Source organism: Gossypium hirsutum, chromosome D08 (genome assembly GCF_007990345.1).
Source record: "Gossypium hirsutum isolate 1008001.06 chromosome D08, Gossypium_hirsutum_v2.1, whole genome shotgun sequence".
Lineage (NCBI taxonomy): Eukaryota > Viridiplantae > Streptophyta > Magnoliopsida > Malvales > Malvaceae > Gossypium > Gossypium hirsutum.
This window is the reverse complement of record NC_053444.1, coordinates 6,237,839-6,257,165: the sequence shown is the minus strand read 5'-3', so window position 1 is coordinate 6,257,165 and position 19,327 is coordinate 6,237,839. Positions and strand designations below refer to the sequence as shown.

Below are 19,327 nucleotides of genomic sequence, written 5' to 3'. Positions count from 1 at the left end.
AAAATGATAAAATGATCAAACTTTGGCACCGTCGTTTGGGTCATCCTTCAGCTCTTATAGTTTAGACTATTTTGAAATATTGTAATGTAGTTACAAATAAAAATAATATTGTTCATGTTTATACTACATGTTAAAATGGAAAGCCACATAAGTTTTCATTTTCTAAATCTGCTACTATGTATACCTTTCCGTTTGAATTAGTCGTTTCAGACTTATGGGGACCTGTAGCTGTTGATTGTAGTGGTTATTGGTACTATGTTTCTTTTGTTGATGTTTTTAGCTATTTTACATAGTTGTTTCTCATTCAACATAAATCTCAAGCAATTGACTGATTTATTCAGTTTCAGTGAATGGTCAAAACACAATTTGAGAGAGACATTAAACAGCTTCAAAGTGATTCCTAAATGGTGAGCCCACTGAGGAAGTATACATGTAACAACCCTCCAAATATGTTCAACATGATATCGATGGGCAATCTCTTGTTTGTCGATTGACAAAGGCGTTGTATGGGCTACAACAAGCTCTAATAGCATGGTTTGATAAGTTGAAATCCTATCTTTTTTCTGTAAGTTTTGTGGGGTTGAAATCTGATGCTTCCTTGTTTATACATGTTACTGATATGCCTCGTATGTATGTGTATATTTTGATGATATCATCATTAAAGGGAACTCAACTCAAGAGATTGATGTGTTTGTTGAACAACTTCACCCTGAATTTTCGCTCAAAGACATGGGGGATCTTCATTAGTTTTTGGGTGTTGAGGTCACTCGCCTGGCTGACGGAACTCTTCACTGTGTCAACGTAAGTACGTACTTGACTTGCTTGATCGTTGTCATATGGTTCATGCTAATACTGTCCATATACCAATGGTTAGTTCTTCCTTTTTGTTTAAGACTATGGGTACTCCGATTGAAGATACTAGAGAATATCATAGTCTTGCAGGAGCGTTACAATATGTCGTGTTTACTTGGCATGATATTGCTTATGTTGTAAATCATATTTTTTAGTTCATGCATGCTCCAACAGATATTCATTTTGTGGCACACAAACGAATTTTACGCTATTTATGTGGTATAGTTGTTTATGACTTGTTTGTAAAACCGTCTGAGAGATTGTCGTTAGTTGGATATGTTGATGCTAATTGGGGATTAGATTTTGATGATCGACGATCAACTACGGGGTGCTATATCTATTTTGGTGATAATCCTATATCTATTTTGGTGCTCTAAAAAGTAACAGGTTGTGTCTCGATCCATAGTTGAGGCAGAGTATCGAGGGTTGGCGACTGCGACTGTGGATGTAACTTGGCTAATGTCTTTGTTATGTGAACTTCAATATCAATCTGCTGATACACCAACAATATGGTGTGATAATTCAGTGTCATGGTAGTTGCAGCTAATACGGTTTTACATTCAAAATTTAAACATGCCGAACTTGATTTGTTTTTTGTTCGTGAGAAAGTTGTCGATGGATCTCTTACCATCGGAGAAGTTCCTGCCTGTGACCAAGTAACTGTAACAACTCGGTTTTGACCTTAATCGGAATAGTGGTTTCGGAACCACAAATCTGAATCAGAAAAATATTTTAATATTATTTTTAGAGTCTATTATATGTTAAGTTATAGGTGTGAAAAATTCGTGTGGAAATTTAATCGTTTGAATGTTCAATTTGATAAAAAGGGTTTAATTGTGTAAAATGAAAATTTAGGGGTTAAATCTAAAAATACCTAATTGTTGTTGTCTTTTAAAAAATGGGGTCTTAAATGTCAATTAGACCATTTGAAATGATAGTGGGTGGCTATGGACAATTATATCCTTATGTTATATGAAATATAAATTATTTATTAAAGGTTAATAAGATAAATAAATAAAACAAACTAATATATGTTAATTAAAAACAAAGAAAAATTCAAGGTTATTGTCATCTTCCTTAGCCGAAAGTAAACAAAAGAAAAAGAAAGAAAGCCTAGCTATATTCGGTCATATAAAAGCTTGATTGAGGTTAGTTCTTTGTTTGGTTTTTAATAATTTTTACGTTTTTGAGATCGTTGCTTTGTGTTCTTCAAAATCCATGTTTTAATTTTGTGAATTGTTGATGATTTTGAAATGTGCCATTGATGAATGCTTGGACTTTGTGATAGTTGATGATGAAAAATGAAAGATATGTGATAGATTAATATGTTTTGTATTGGAATTTTTAGTGAAATTGAGTAAATAGGGCTAAATTGTGAAATTAAATTTTTGGGGGACTAAAATGTGAAATAAATGCAATGTGTGGACTTGTATGAGAACCATGAATATTCAGCCCTTGTGTGTTATGGGCAAATTTTGTATAAATTGTGTTTTATGCAATAGGGAGTAAATTGCAAAAAGTGTAAATATTAGGGGCAAAATAGTAATTTGCCAAATTATGTGTTTTGGATTAAATTGAATGTGTTAATAAATAAATTATCTTATTTTGAATATATTTAGATCGAGAACCAAAGAAATTGGAGTTAGATCGGGAAAAAGCCAAATTAGTCGAATAATCGTCCGACTTTGATTTTCCATCGTACGAGGTAAGTCTAATAGCAAATATATGTCATTAAATTAGAATATATATATATGTTATATAAGCTGAATTTTATGTTCTATAAGCTGAATTTGATTTTATGAATTATATAAACATGTTAGCCGAATGTATGTTTTAAGTTTAATAAGTTGAGTTAGATTTGTTATTTTCTTATTGTTAGCCGGATATACAAGTTGAAATTGGTAGGCTGAAATTTTATTTTACAAATATTGTATATGTTATATCATGCATGCTTGAGTTTAATAAGATGAAGTTAATAGCATAAATTATATAAATATATGATATTGTTCGAATGTGTAATACAAATTCTTTGAGTTGAATTTAATGATATAAATTGTATGTATGTATGTGGTTCAAATAAATGATGCAATGTTTTGAATTGAATGAAATGATATGAAATATATATATATATAAAAGAGGTTAGAATGTAAGATACAAGTTTCTTTGAGCTGAATTTAATGTTAATAATTACATATAATTATACATGTGAATCGAAAATAGGATTTGAGTTTCTTGAGTTGAATTTAATGTTATGAAATATGTATATGTGGTTCGAATGTGAGGTTGCTATGAAGAGTTGAATATAAAACAATTCTTATCGAGATATAGTTTTTGAGAAAGATCTATATGTATTATAAAGATTTATATGAAAGATTAACTTTGCATCTTAGTTATTCAGGCTATGTGCCTAGCAGGCTTAATGCCGGTAAAATAATTCAGTCCTTACGTCTAGCAGGCTTAATGTCGGTGATATATTTCGGACTATAGGTCTAGCAGGCTAAGAGCTGGTGTACTGAATCAGGTTTTAAAACCTAGCAGGCTAAGTGCCGTTGAATCTGTTCAAATTATGTGAGAATATGCAATTGATATATCCATGATTTTGATTATATGAAATTGATGAATACATAAACATTCAGTCTTTACATACTTGGTAAGTATACACCTATATTCGGGTTTTGCATTGGTTAAATATAATTGTATGCTTTCAGTATATACAATTAATAAAAGCATATGTATATTAGGTAATATGCGATTGTTGAATTGATAATTATTTATGGTGATATGCAGTTGTTATATATATATATACAAATGATTATATAATGTGATTGGTATATATGTGCATTCGGATGTATACAGGTAATAAAGATGTATACACATTCGGTTATAAAAATTATTAAACATATGATTATATATATATATGCAATCGGATATTTACGTAAATGTGTATATACATTCGGTTTAAATTGTTGAATATACATGTATGAAATCGGCACATGTGGATTAGAAGTATAAATGTGCATTTGATTCATGTAGTTGATAAGTAAAAATATAAGCTTTTGACATATGTATTTGAAAGATCATAGACATGCATTTAATGAAATGCAAATGATAAGTATATTTGGAAATTTCTTATGCAATTAGTGATTATGTATGTAACTTGATTTTAAGCATATAATGATTATACATATGTTTGTTTATATGTATTTTAGATATGTTATAAACTTACTAAGCTATAAAAGCTTACTTTGATTGTTTTTGTCCATTTGTTTTATAGATTTTGGCGACGCGTTACGAGCTTGGGGATCATCAGCATAGTCTATCACACTATTGACTTCTTTTGGTATTTTGTTAAAAATTTGAACTCGATCTTATGGCATGTATAGGTTTGAGTATGATGTTAGTTACATTGGTTTGTAAATTATAAATAGCTATGCGAAAATGATTTAATTTCCATGTTTGTGATCAGTTTGGTTTTAAAAAAAATTAGTTGTGTTTGTTTGAAAATGCCTCGTAACCCTAATTCGGCGACGGATACGGGTTAGGGGTGTTACAGTAACAGAGGTTCTTACTAAACCGTTGTCTACTTCGTAGTTTTGTAAACTTCGACAGCTTCTACGAGTTTCAAAAGTTGAGTAGATGGGTGAATATTAGAGTTCACAAATTAAGTAGTTAGAGCAGTTACATTCTAGATTTCTGTTATTAACAAATTTGCAGTTAAGCTGTTATACAAAAGTCAAGAAATCAAGTGTATAAATACATGTTCATCTGCAGAAATGAAAACAAGAATGAATTTTCCAGTTTATTCAGTAGTTGCAAAATTGTTTACTTAGTGCTTTCTTGACCTTCCTTGAGTCATTACCACAAACCTTTTCATTCTGCCATAGTGACATTGAATCTGTTTCCCACTTAATTTTTTCTTGTAAAGCTATATGGTTGGTTTGGCAACATTTTTGTAATCTATGGCAGGTCTTTATTGTGCACCCTTCCGATCCAGTATCGTTTATTCAGTCTTGGTGATTTTCTCATCCAAGATTTTCTAGTGAAGTGATGTGGTCCATGCTGTTCTTTTCTATTGTTTGGTCGACTTGGCTGTATAGGAATGAACTGACCTTTCGGAGGAAAACGTTTGATGCTTCCCAACTTAAAGAGATAATCCTGTTTTGCGTTGCCTGGCGGTATAAAGCCGAATTTCCCTCACCTTATATTTTTGTTCTTGACATTTGCTCTAATCCAAGTAGTGTGAATCGGCATGCGAAGCTGTTGAATAGGAACAAGTTTAGATGCTGGTCTCCTCCACCTTTAGGCTTTCTTAAGTTCAATGTTGATGGGGCAGTTTCGGGCTCTTCGGGGTTTGGTGGGGTAGGGGGATCCTTCGTGATGAGAAAGGGTATACTCGGTTGGTAGTCTCTAAAGCTGTTGGGGTATGTGCGCCTTTGCTGGCAGAAGTGGTTGCCGTCAAAGAAGCCTTGAACATTTTCTTTACTTCGAAGTGGTTTATCCGCCATATCCCGAGGGCCTTCAATATTGAGGCTGATCTGCTCGCCAGAATTGGGATTAATAGATCCAATGAATTGGTGATTGTTTTTTAATTTAACCTTCCTATCCAGTGTTTGTTTTGTTGTGTTCCCTGTTGGGTGTGTCTGGCTGCCATTGTTGTGCTCAGGCGTGCCCACTTGCTTCCTTTATCTTGTATTGTTTCTTGAATTTTCTTTAATTGATTTCACTTTTCAATATATATATATACATCTCTGAATGGGTCAAATTGCCTATCTTCTAATTAACTTTAATTTCCAAACAAATTATAAGAGTATATAATTTACAATACTCAAAGAATACAACATATATATACATGCGCAGAATTTGCCTGCACATTTTTGTTTTTTTTCCCTAGCGATTGCAACATTAAAATAAAAAAAAAAAAAAACAATTCACTCAATCTTCCATGCATAAAGAAACAAGCTGAATTCCGCCGTCGTCACTGTAGGGCTTCTCGTCGAATAATACAAGCTTCCAGTACTGGTATCACTGTCACCGCCATGGCTACTTCCTTCTTTATCACTACAATCGGCTAATTCAGCCGGTATGGGTTTAAATATAAACAATCCATGCCCAGTTCCAGGGCTACTAAAAAACCAATCATGAACATCCCACATCACTTGAACCGGTTGTTTATCGACAAGAACCGTTTGGTTCCCTCGAAACTTCCACTGCAAATTCTTCACATGAATTAAAACAACCCCGTCCATACTAATCCACATTTCGGGATCTTTTAGTCCGGTCGTCGAGCTCTCGACGACGATGTCGTGTTCTTTCCTTTTCTGGTAGAACTTAGCTCTCGTCGCAAAGCTTTTCTTGGCGAAAACGTTTTCTTTTTTGTAAAATAGTACTGGTTCAACCAAAGCTGGCCTTGATTTGGTTCTTTTGTAAGCTTTTTTACGGTAATCTCCTAGTAATAAAACAACTTCTTCATCGGAAACTAAGGCAACGTAGTAATCCGAAACTGGTTCGGGGCCACTTGTGAATTTGCCTGAACAAAGATCCCAATAAACATCAACTGGTTTGCCTTCAACCTCAAATGATTTGTACCCTTTTCTGCTCCAAAAATGCCATGGTTTAAGCTCGATCTTACAAGTTGAATGGACGTTGTCGCCTTCCGTGTTGTTCACCATGATGTTGAGAGAATAGTTCATGACGTTCTTGCACCAAATGATGGTAACGTTACGCCAATAGCCAGCCATGTTGGTTTGGTACATCAACGTGACGGTGGTTTGTGAGTGTTTGTTGTTTATTTGAGGGGGAGGTTCTTCGGTTATTCTCTCTGCATAAATGGCGGAATTTCGAGCTGATTGAGCTCTAATGGGGAAATGAAACGCCATCGTTGAGCAACTTCAAGGGATAATATATAACCCTTAGTTTTTGCATTCAAATGGGATCGATTATTCAATCTCTTGTAACCTTCAAAAATGGTTTCCTAGGACTGATCATGGAAAAACAAAAAGGCTACCTTTGAGATTGAAAGCAAAACCAGCTGAGATTGGTCTTGGCAAAAAACAAGAAAATGGTGAGTAAAAAGTAAGGAATGGAGATTGAACTTTGAAGGGGTGTTTGGTTTCTGGGAAAAGAGATGGAATGAAGGGGAAACAAGCAGGAAAGTTAGTGATTCCATGGAGGAAAAATCTCGATTCTAGAGGTTGTAAGCAAGAATGGTGTCCGAATTAAAAGGGAGTTTGCTATATACAGTCAGTCTGTTTGCATGCCTACTAAACATACAATTCCTTTTTTAAAAGGAAATTTTAAATCGACCATTGTATTTTTAGCCTAAAATTGTATTTTTTTTTAAACCACCAGCAAAATAGATAAGATCGACCGTTGGTCACTTTTCCAAAGTGAATGACGGACTAATATTATTGTGAGAGTTTAAACATTGCAACAAAAAGAGAATGAAGGAGTAGTGTCGGTGTGGTGGTGATTATCGACCAAAAAATACGGCAAGAGAGATGGACTTGGAGGAAGTGAAGGTGTGTAGGAGTTAGAACATCACTAATGTTGGAGATGCTTAGTGACATTCATGTTTCACTTCAGCTTCCACTCTTGGTACTACCGGTGGCAATTTTCCCATCACCGACTGACATATCTCAAGCTTTGGTTATTCAAAACACGCTCAAACCTTTTGGGTTACTTTTAATTTGATCCTTTTTTTTTTCAATTTTGATAATTGTTTGGTTAATATAGAATATCAACTTTTTCAAATTTTCTAACCCGTCTAATAGGATGTTTATTATGCTTTTTTTTTTGAAGATTTTAGTATACAATTACTTGTGAAGATTTCAATCTACAATTTTAGGTGATAATCTTAGAATTGTCAAGTCTCGAACTCGATCGAAAGTGTGGGCAGAAGCAATTTGTAAAGGGAAAAATTGAAAAATAAATGAAAAAGGCAAAGAAAAAGGGATTTAAAGTTGTTGACGTTAGTTTCTTGAGAGTTGAAGTTATGGATTATTCAATTTTAAGGGGCAGAGATTTTTCAATTAAAAGAGCTACGAGTTAACTTTATCCCAAAAAATATTTCAAAATACTAAGATTCTTCACATGGAAGCAAGAACTGAGATACTCCTTAAAAGTTTTCAAAGTAGCGGAATCATTCCCAAAAATAAACAAATCATCAACATAAACTAACACATTAATGCGTATAAATACCATGGTGTATGTAAAGAGAGAATAATCAGAATATGATTAAAGAAATCCATACCCTTTTAGTGTAGTAATAAGCTTCGCAAACCAACACCGGGGAGTCTATTTCAACTCATACAAAGACTTGCTCAAACGACAGACCATTCTAGGCTTATCAGGAGCAAAACCTAGAGGAAGCTTTAAGTAAACCTCTTCATCAATATCACCATGTAGGAAGGCATTATGGACATCCATATGATGTAATTCCCAATTTTGTGAAGGTGCAATAGCTAAGAAAACCCGAACAATTTCTTGTCATAAGTGTTCAATTTTCAAGCCGAGATAAAACTTTGTTGTTCAAAGTTTTTTTTTTATCTTAAACAATTTCTTTAAATAATTTATTATATCAACATATAAAACAATTATAATGAAATTTGATCATGATATTTCTATAAAAACACATGGGACATCACTACAACAATTAAGATTTTTAGTGATGATATAGTTGTGACAATAAAATTTTTTATCGCAAATTGTCATTATTTGGGACGAATTTTATATGTGACACTAATAAAATAAGTAATCGTAATTCATTAATATTTGGTCACTATTATGACAATAGTTGTGACAGTTTAAATTACATCATGTTAAAGTTGTGTGACCCAAATTCTAAGAGATTACTTGCAAGTCAAGTTAAACAAAATATATTTTCTTTCTAGAAGATTTAGTATTTATTAGTATAATATATTTAGCATTTATTAGCATAATATATTTGACATTAACTAGAATTAAGTTTTTTCAACCTATAAATAGATGTAGCCGAAACTCCTCTTGTATCATTTGAATTCGACATTAGTGAATTTTCTTCTCATCTGCCCGTGGTTTTTTTCCTGAAAGGGTTTCCACGTAAAATCTGTGTATTCTATTTTTCTTTTTTTTTCTTTGCGATTTTTCTACATTACCTTTATCGACATTCAGTTTTTAACAAATTAGTATCAGAGCTTTTCGGGTTGCTTGTTTTCGATCACTGTAATGGCGACAATGAAGTATGATATTCCACTATTGTATCTCAACACCAGATTCTCGTTATGGTAGATAAAGATGCAGATAGTTCTTGCGTAGATGAATTTGGAGGATGCTCTGCTAGGGATAGATAAGATGCCTTCGACATTGATGGAGGAAGAGAAGAAGCGTAACTAGTAAACCTACAACAACTATACATGTCGAAAACCCTAACTAGCAAGTTACATATGAAGCAACGTCTTTATGTTCATCATTTGGAGGAAGGTGCGTCTATGCACGAACACTTAACTGTGTGTAAAGAAATTTTTTCGAACCTAGAAGCCAAGAAGGTTCAGTACGATAAAGAAGATTTAAGGTTATTCTACTTTGTTCGTTGCCATCGTCTTATTCAACTTTTAGAGATACGATTTTGTATAGCTGTGAATCTCTCACAATTTGTGAAGTCTATGCTTCCTTAACATCGTATGACAAGATGAAGCATCTTGTGTTTGGACTCGACTCTTAGGGAGAGGGTCTCATTGTTCGTAGGAGATAATAACGAAATACTAATGATAATTGTGAGAGGACATAAGAACGAAATTCTTACAGTAAATCTAAGGGTAAATCGAAATCTTCAAATAGAGGTAGAACTTGTAATTTCTACAAGAAAAAAGGGCACATTAAGTCTTAGTGTTATAAGTTGCAGAATAAGATCAAAAGGGAGGTAACGAATTAAAAGGGAAAAAACTAAAATAATCCGATGAAGTCGATGTTGTAGAAGACTACAACGATGGTGAACTCCTAGTTGCTTCTGCCAACAACCCTAAAGTGAGCGATGAGTGGGTCATTGATTCTGGTTGCACCTTTCATATGAGTCCCAATGGGGATTGGTTTATAACATATTAAACAGTGTTTGAAGGTATTGTTTGGGAAATAATGCTTCATGTAAAATCGCAGGTATTAACACGATCAAAATTAAGATATTCGATAAAGTCTTTAGAATACTTAGTGGCATACGACATGTACCGGAATTGAAGAGGAATTTGATTTCATTGAGTACTTTTGATTCAAAAGGGCACAAGTATACAGCTGAAAGTGGGATTCTGAAGATTAACAAATGTTCTCTCATTGTGATGAAAGGGTAGAGAAAAACTACCAAGTTATATGTTCTGCAAGGTTCAATTGTTAATGGTGATGTAGCCGTCACGTCCTCTTCCTTGCCAGATGATGATGTTACTAGACTTTGGCATATGCCTTTAGGGCATATAAGTGAGAACGACATGGCATTAGCAAAGAGGACTTCTTGATGGACAAGGCATTAGCAAACTAAAGTTTTGTGAGCACTACATTTTTGGGAAGCAAAATAGATTTCAATTCACCAGAGGAATCCATAACACAAAGGGACACTAAATTATATTCATTTTGATCTTTAGAGACCATCTAAAATGCCTTCGAGGGGTAACGCTAATTATATGTTGACGATCATTGATGATTTTTCCAAGAAGGTTTGGGCATTCTTCTTAAACCAGAAAAGTGATATGTTTTCCACGTTTAAGGCTTGGAAAACTATGATCGAAAAGTAGACAAGAAAATAGATAAAACACCTCCGCATAGATAATTGATTGGAATTTTGTTCTAATGAGTTTAATGAATTGTGCATATTAAAAGGGATCGTGAGACACTTGACAGTTCATCATACTCCACAACAAAATGATATTGCAGAACGGATGAATAAAACAATCATGGAAAAGGTTCGATATATGTTGTTGAGTGCTTGTTTACCAAAGTTGTTTTGGGCTGAAGCGACGTCTACTGCATGTTTTTATTAACCGGCCTTATTCCATTGCCATTGAGAAAAAGACTCCACAAGAGGTATGGTCTAGTAATCCTACTGATGATTCTGATTTGAAAATTTTTGAGTGTCTTAAGTATGCTCATGTTGATAATGGAAAATTGGAATCTATATCCATTATATGTGTTTTTCTTGGTTATAAGTCTGGTGTTAAAGGATATAAGTTATGGTGTCCTAAAAATAGAAAAGTTGTGATTGGCAGAGATGTTATTTTTGATGAAATTATTGTGTTGCCTAACTTATCTTTTAAAGACACTTCCAATAAAGATGAGCAAAGTCTAAGCACACATGTGAAGCAGGTGGAGCTAAAAATTGATCCAAAATCTACAACAGAGTATACTCCTCATGTTAGAATAGAAACTTAGAGTAGAGTTGCTTCTTCACCACAATATTCTATTGCCAAGAACAGATCTATAAGAGAAATTAAACCTCCAAAGAGGTACGCTGAGGCTAATCTAGTTTCTTATGCTTTAAACGTAACTAAAGATATAGATGCAAATCAAGAGCCATCTATTTATTCTAAGGCAGTTAGTTGTGAAGATTCAGGAAAGTGGATGTTTATCATCCAAGAAGAGGTAGAATCATTCCATAAAAACATAACATGTGATCTAATGAAGCTTCCTAAGGGTAAAAAGGTTGTTCGTTGTAAATGAGTGTTCAAGAAAAAAGAAAGGACCCCATGAATTGGAAAACCTAGATATAAAGCAAGGCTGATTGCAAAAGGTTTTAGTTAAATTCTAAGTGTAGACTTCACAGATTTGTTTTCTCCAATTGTGAATCATAGTTCGATTCGAGCCTTACTTGGTATTTTTGTAACAACCCGATTTTGACCCTAATCGAAACAGTGGTTTTGGGACCACAAATCCGAGTCTAAAAAATATTTTAATATTATTTTATGTGTTTATTATGTGTGAATTTACTTGTGTGAAAATTTCGTGTAAAAATTTTATCGTTTGTGTGCTCGATTTTATAAAAGGACTTAATCGTGTAAAATGCAAAAGTGGCTAGCAATTTGTTAAAGTGCTATATTGCCATGGATTTTATAATGTGGGGTCCTTATGTTGATATTATACCATTGAAATTTTCAGTGGACTTTTATGGACATGGTTAGTTAATTATTAAAGTAAAAATCATTAAGGTTAGTTTTGTAAATTAGTTAAATATGTTAATATAATAAAACATAAAATAAAAGCCATGCATGTTATTCATTTTTTTGGCCGAATGTGAGAAGAAAAGAAAGTCATTTACCTTGTTAAGGGTTCGACACTTTCAAGTTTGGATTAAGATCAAGAAACGAAGAAAACGGATTTGGATCGGGGGAAAACGAAAGTAATTGAATAGTCGATCTTGTCCGCTGATATCCGAGGTAAGTCTAATAGCAAATAAACATCATTACATTAGTATATATATATGTTCTATAAGCAAAAATATAATGGTATGAATTGTATAAAAATGTTAGCCGAATGTATATATATGTTTTGAATTTTATAAGTTAAAATAAAATGTATGAATTGTATATATATATGTGTTAGTCAATGTATATTTGAGTTTTATAAGTTAAAATAAATTACAAAAATTCTATATATATTTAGCCGAATATATATATGTTGGGTTTTGTAAGTTGAATGAAATTTAATGAATTATATATATGTTAGCCGAATGTATATATATGTTTTGAATTTTATAAGTTAAAATAAAACGTATGAATTGTATATATATATATGTGCGTTAGTCAATGTATATTTGAGTTTATAAGATAAAATAAATTGCATAAATTCTATATATTTTTAGCCGAATATATATATATGCTGAGTTTTGTAAGTTGAATGAAATTTAATGAATTACATATATGTTAGCCGAATGTATGTATTGAATTTGATAGGTTGAAATTAATCATATGAATTATATGTATGTTAGCCAATGTATGCTTTGAGTTCTATAATTTGAAGCTTATTGTATAAAAATATATATAATAATCAAATGCATGTATTGAGTTCTATGAGCTGAATTTAATGATATGAACTATAGATATGTTATTCGAATGTATTTTGCTACGAAGATTGGAATATAATTCAATTTTTGCTGAGATACGATTATTGAAAAGATTTATATGAGATATAAAGAATATCTAGATTTTCTTATAAAGAATTTTGTGAAAGACCAATTTCATATACGTGGTATTCAGGCTCGATGCCTAGCAGGTTTAATACCGGTGAATTATTTCAGACTTTATGTCTAACAGGCTTAATGCCGGTGAATTATTTCAGACTTTATGTCTACCAGGCTTAATGCCGGTGAATTATTTCAGACTTTATGTCTAGCAGGCTTAAGGCCGGTGAAATGATTCGGACTTTAAGTCCAGCAGGCTAAGTGCCGGTGATTTGAATCAGGTTATAAACCTAGCAGGCTAAGTGCTGGTGATCTGAATCAGGCTATAAGCCTAGCAGGCTAAGTGCCGGTGAATATGTTAAATTAAGTGATTATATGCATTTGATATATATAAATATATAATGATTTTGGGTTATATATAATGGATAGTATATGAACATTTATTTATATGTATTTGATGAGCATATAATGTTTGGATCTATGTGTTTAGTGAATAGGCACATTTATTTGTTATTATGAAAATTGTTGAATATACATGTATGCATTCGGCACATGTGGGTTAGAAGTATAAATGTGCATTTGGTTCATGTAGTTGATAAATAAAAATATAAGCTTTTGACATATGTATTTGAAAGATCTTAGATATGCATTCGATGAAATGCAAATGATAAGTATATTAGAAATTAGTATATGCAATTAATGATTATGTCAGTAACTTGATTATAAGCATATAATGTTTATACATATGTTCGTTTATATGTATTTTAAATATGCTATAAACTTACTAAGCTATAAAAGCTTACTTTGATTGTTTTTGTCCATTTTTTTATAGATAAAAACCAAGCTGCAGACTCGAGGATCGTTAGCGAAGATCATCACTCTATCTACTATCTCGGTATTAAAACGTTACATTTTAACTTATGGCATGTATAGGCTAAATAATATTTTGGGAGTCGTACTTTAATGTACTGTATATATATAATTAATAGCCATATGAAACTAGCTTATTTTTCTTATGGTTTAACTGAACTGAAATGTTATGTTTTGTTATAAAATATTAAAGTAAAAATTTATAATTATACTTACTTCATATTTTACTAATTTAACATAAATGTAAAATTCTTGAATTCTACTGAATGTCTGTGTTAAGTTGCGTTTTATCTTGTAACGCTTTGTAACCCTAATTTATCGACGTATACGGGTTAGGAGTGTTACAATTTTGACCATGTAAAATTTGGAGCTTAAGTAGTTAGATGTAAAAACAAAGTTCTTACATGAAGAATTTGAGGAAGATATTTACATACAATAACCATAGTGTTCTATGGTCTCAGAAAAGGAAGACTATGTTTGCTTGTTGAAAAAAATCCCTTTATGGCTTGAAACAGTCACCAAGGTAGCGGTACAAGAGGTTTGATTCTTTTATGACTACATATAATTCAAAAGAAATAGCTTTGACAGTTGTGTTTATTTTAAGAAAAATAGTGACGGTTCTTTTGTGTATCTACTCTTATATGTTAATGACATGTTGATAATAGCCAAAGATGAAGGAAAGATAAGAAAGGTCAAAGGCCAACTTAGTAAAGAATTTGAGATGAAAGATTTGGGAGCAGTAAAGAAGATACTTGGGATGGAGATTCTTAGAGATAAAAAAGCATGTAAATTGTACCTAAGTCAGAAATGGTACATTGAGAAAGTTCTTTGCATGTTCAATATGCAGAATGCCAAGCCTGTTAGTACTCCATTAGTAGCCCACTTCATGCTTTCATCAACTTTGTCTCTGCAATCAAATGATGATATTGATTACATGATACGTGTTACATATTCTAGTGCAGTGGGATCTCTCATGTATGTTATGGTTTGCTCATCAAATGCAATTAGTGTAGTTAGTAGATATATGACGAATCTTGGAACACTAGAAAGTAGTTCAGTGGATTTTTAGATACTTACGAGGTACTACTGATGCTTGCTTACAATTTGGAAGAACTAGAGACAGAGTCATTGGATATGCTGATTCCAATTTTGCTAGAGACCTTGATAAAAGAATATCTCTCACTGAGTATGTCTTTGCTATTGGAGGTTGCACAATTAGTTGGAAAGCCACTTTGCAAACTACAGTTGCTTGGTCCACTACTAAATTTGAGTACATGGCAATTACCAAGGCTTGTAAAGAAGCTATTTTGTTAAAGGGACTCTTTAGTAAACTCAATAAAAACCTTCAGATCAGTACAATATTTTGTGATAGTCATAGTGTCATCTTCCTTATGAAGGATCAAATGTTTCATGAGAGAACTAAGCTCATTAATGTTCGGTATCATTTTATGCGTAATATTATTGCTAGTGGAGATATTGTTGTGAGAAAAGTTAGTACTCATGATAATCCTACAGATATGATGATTAAGTCACTTCCTATAACCAAGTTCGAGATTTCCCTGGACTTAGTTGGTGTTCATTGTTGAAGAATACCCTTAAGGGGTTTTGTGAAAGAGATCGTGTCAAGGTAGAGATTGTTCGAGTGGTGTGACCCAAATTCTAAGAGATTTCTTGCAAGTCAAGTAAGATAAATGTAGTAAGAGTGGGCCTTAAGAAATGGTTCAACAAAATTAAAAAACAGAGGTCTCTAACGAGGAAAGATTTGGAACAACAGTTGCTTAAATTGAATGAAGATATTCCTACGGTTGAGATTTTGAGAGAAATTGTGGAGACTAAATTGGCACTTAACATAGGCTGATAGGGATATTCTTTATTGGGAGCAAAGAGCCAAAGCGGATTAGCTAAAAAATAGGGATAGAAACACAAATTTTTTCCATCGATCGGCAACGGATCATCAATAGAAAAATAAGGTGGAAAAACTAATGGATGGAGACAGTCATATTCATGAGAGTAATGTTGATTTATTAGTGCTGGCCATAGATTATTTTAATACCTTATTTACATCGAAAGGTGTTTGAAACTCGAATTCTATATTGGAAGGTGTTGAGCCATATATTTCTCAAACGATGAACGACGATCTTGAGCGGGATTTTAATTACAAAGAGGTGTGTTTGGCTTTAAAAGCTATGAACCCTTTAAAGGCTTCAGGGGAGGATGGTTTAGTGGTGATTTTCTATCAACGATTTTGGCATATTGTGGGTAAAGATGTGGCAGATTTTTGCATTGAGACGATGCATGGGCTTCATAACACGGCTAAAATAAAGAGTACAAGAATTGACTTGATTCTCAAGTTTAGTTCTCCTCGTTTCATGACTCATTTTAGGCCCATTAGTCTTTGTAATATTTTATACAAAATTATTTCAAAGATGCTTGTGAATAGGTTTCAAAAAGTCCTTCATTTTTGCATTGACAAGGCACAAAGTGCTTCTGTTCTAGGAAGACTCATTACCGACAACATCATAGCAGCATATGAAAATTTACACTCAATGAAGAGAAAACGGGTAAGAAGAGAGGGATCATTTGCCTTAAAACTTGATATGAGTAAGGCATATGACCATGTTGAATGGTTTTTTTTTTGCAAGTTATGCTTCAAAAGATGGGTTTCTCGGATCAGTGGGTTGAGAAAGTCATGTGTTATGTGACCTCGGTCTCTTACTCTATGGTTATGAATGGGGAGGTAGGTAATTCATTCTTTCCATCAAGGGGACCCTCTTAGTCCTTATTTATTTCTTATTTGAGGAGAAGGTTTATCGGCTCTTCTTCGAATGGCATCTACAATGGGTGTTCTTAAAGGTTTTCGTATAAATAGGAACGCTCCTCAAGTTACCCACTTATTTTTTGCCAATGATAGCCTAATTTTTGGCAATACAACAGTTGATTGGGCTAAAGCGCTTAAAGAAAATCTAGAGGTTTATGCCCAGGTTTAGAGTCAAAAGATTAATTTCGATAAGTTTGGGATCTTTTTCAGCTCAAATGTCAACAGAATAAAAGAGAGGAGGTGTGTCAGATTTTGAAAGTTAATTTGAGCATTAATATGAAAAAATATCTCAACCTTCCATTAATGGTGGGGTGTAATAAAAAGAGGGATTTTAAGGAGTTTAAAGAAAAGTTAATCAAAGGGTATCTAGTTGGAGTTCGAGATTACTTTCAATGGGTGGGAGGGAAGTTCTTATCAAAGTTGTGCTTTAGGCCATTCATTTGTATGTTATGACTTATTTCTTGCTACCGTCGTCGTTCTGTAAAGAGCTGGAAGCTGTCATAGCCTATTTCTAGTAGCAAAAGAAAGCTGGAAGAAAAGGTCTTCACTGGTGTTCATGGAAAGAGTTGTTTGTGCCAAAAGAGGAGGGGGTGGGGTTTCGAGACTTATCAAAATTTAATATTGCACTACTAGCGAAGCAAGGCTGGTGTCTAATGGAAAACTCGAGTTCACTAGCAGCTCGTTTACTTAGAGCAAACTATTTTAATGGATCAAATTTTATAGAGGCTCCTTTAGGAGCTAATCCATCGCTTGTATGGAAAGTATCTAGTGCGCAAAAGAACTTTAGGCTCTGGATTGAAATGGAGGATTGGATTTGGAATATATGTGTCAATATGGCAAGATTATTGAGTTCCAGGAAAGATCAATGTCTTATTTCTACGGGCAGGGTGGTTGGAATGGAATTTGTGACTAATTTGATTTTGCAGAACCCTAATTGATGGAATAGAGACCTCATTTATTCAACCTTTACAGTGGAAGAAGCTGATCAAATTATGAGTCTTCTTATTCCTATTACTAATCAATCTAATAATGTAGTTTGGTCTAGTGAGAATTCAAGCATATATCCTGGAAAGGTGGTTATAAGATGCTATTAGATCCCCCAAACTTGAATTTAAATGAGCAGAAGTTATTTAAGCAAATATGGATTTTAACGTATCCTTCAAAATTTTTCATTTTAATATGGAAATTTGCAAAAATTATGTGCCTACTTTTCAGAACTTACATTTTAGGAGATTGATCACTGATAAAAAATGTTGGCAATACCGATAGCTTTGTGAATCCTCTACCCACGCTGTTCGTGATTGTTTGTTTACTGCGCAAGTTTGGTCCAAATTAAATTTTCAGTGGCCAAGTTCAATAGCAGATTCAAACTTTATCGAGTGGTTAAACTGGATTTTTAAGAATTCAGCCAATAATAGAAAAAATGAGATTGATATTACAACTTGGGCACTTTGGTTTTCTTGAAACAAATATATCCATGAGAAAAAAAAGCAAAGTACAGATGAAGTTGTTACCTTTATTAGGGGTTTTGGTATAAAATATCGGGGTAGTACATTGACTTTACAACATCCTAAACCACGATCCATGGTAAAATAGATGCCCTCTCCGCAAGGGTAGGTGAAAATTAACATCGATGCGGGACTTTCTGTTGCAAACAAACATGCAAATTCAAGTTTTATCATAAGAAATGGGGAATGCCTTATAATGGGATCGAGGTTTAAAGGTTATAACCTGGTTCGATTAGTGGTGATTGCTGAAGCGACTGCAGTACTGTATGGGCTCCAATTTGCGCTAGATTTAGGGTTCACAAAAGTCATTCTAGAGAGTGATTCAAAGTTGGGTATTCAAAACATACAACAAAAAAGCGAAGATTACTCGGAATCCAGACCATTCACTTGGGATGCGACAAATTTGGCGGGGAACTTTTCTTCTTGTCGATTTTAATTTGTTGCATGAGAAGGGAACATGACAGCACATGCAATGGTTGTTGAAGGTTTGCGAAAGCATGATGATTCGTTCTGGCTTGAATACGTGCTAATAAAAGTCTTGGAAATGGCTGATTCTGATAGACGATTCAGTCGACCACCATAATTTCCTATTCAATGATGTTGTTGGGTTGAGAAACTTGGTAATCTGGTTGTCTATCTCAACTTGCTTCCTCTTCTAGCTGAATCTCTGCCAGAATTTAGAGGATTTAGCCGTTTATTTTTGGGGGATTTCAGATTTGCGAAGAGCTTGGAAAACTGCAGAAATGAGAAGAAGATTATTGTTTTGGGCTATGTTTTTGTTTTTTGTTTGTTATTTTGTTTTTTGCTGTTTGAATTTTCCTTTAGTGTTTTTTGGGTTTTTTGTAGACTTCTCTGATTTGGTCTTTCAGGCCCAATTATTAAATGAACTTTATTTCAAAAAAAAAATCTCTTTGCACTTTGTCTAAAAAATTTACAAAGTCAATTTTTTTTGTCATGACATTTTAGTGCCATGGTGCATTATCCATTATAGTGATTTTTGTATGAATCTCCGTTAATTTTTGTAAGTATTAGCTTCATTGATAAACTGAAATAGTCAAGAGGAGGTGAATTGACCTTTAAAATTTTATGGAAACAAGGAAAATAAAATGAGACAATCAACACAAAGATTTTAGGGTGGTTCAACCC

The 19,327-nt window shown here is 33.3% G+C and overlaps 1 protein-coding gene across 3 annotated transcripts; it reads right to left on the bottom strand.

Annotated features, from left to right (window-relative positions):
- Positions 1 to 5,505: 5,505 nt before the first annotated feature.
- On the bottom strand, positions 5,506 to 19,075 carry LOC107916355 (uncharacterized). 3 transcript variants are annotated; one of them, XM_016845617.2, is made up of 4 exons: positions 18,405 to 19,075; positions 18,188 to 18,318; positions 17,896 to 17,985; positions 5,506 to 8,312 (listed from the first exon to the last, which is right to left on the bottom strand). In XM_016845617.2, the coding sequence occupies exon 4, from the start codon at positions 6,726 to 6,728 to the stop codon at positions 5,781 to 5,783; it is 948 nt and encodes a 315-aa protein (XP_016701106.1). In that variant the 5' UTR covers positions 6,729 to 8,312; positions 17,896 to 17,985; positions 18,188 to 18,318; positions 18,405 to 19,075; the 3' UTR covers positions 5,506 to 5,780. The 3 variants fall into 3 exon arrangements, 2 of the variants coding, with proteins under 2 accessions (XP_016701106.1, XP_016701122.1); XR_005917403.1 differs by lacking the exon at positions 5,506 to 8,312 and adding an exon at positions 12,091 to 12,248; XM_016845633.2 differs by lacking the exons at positions 17,896 to 17,985; positions 18,188 to 18,318; positions 18,405 to 19,075 and adding an exon at positions 12,125 to 12,252.
- Positions 19,076 to 19,327: the final 252 nt, after the last annotated feature.

Excerpts from the sequence above, each read along its gene's own strand:
- LOC107916355 (XM_016845617.2), bottom strand. The coding sequence starts at position 6,728 with ATGGCGTTTCATTTCCCCATTAGAGCTCAATCAGCTCGAAATTCCGCC.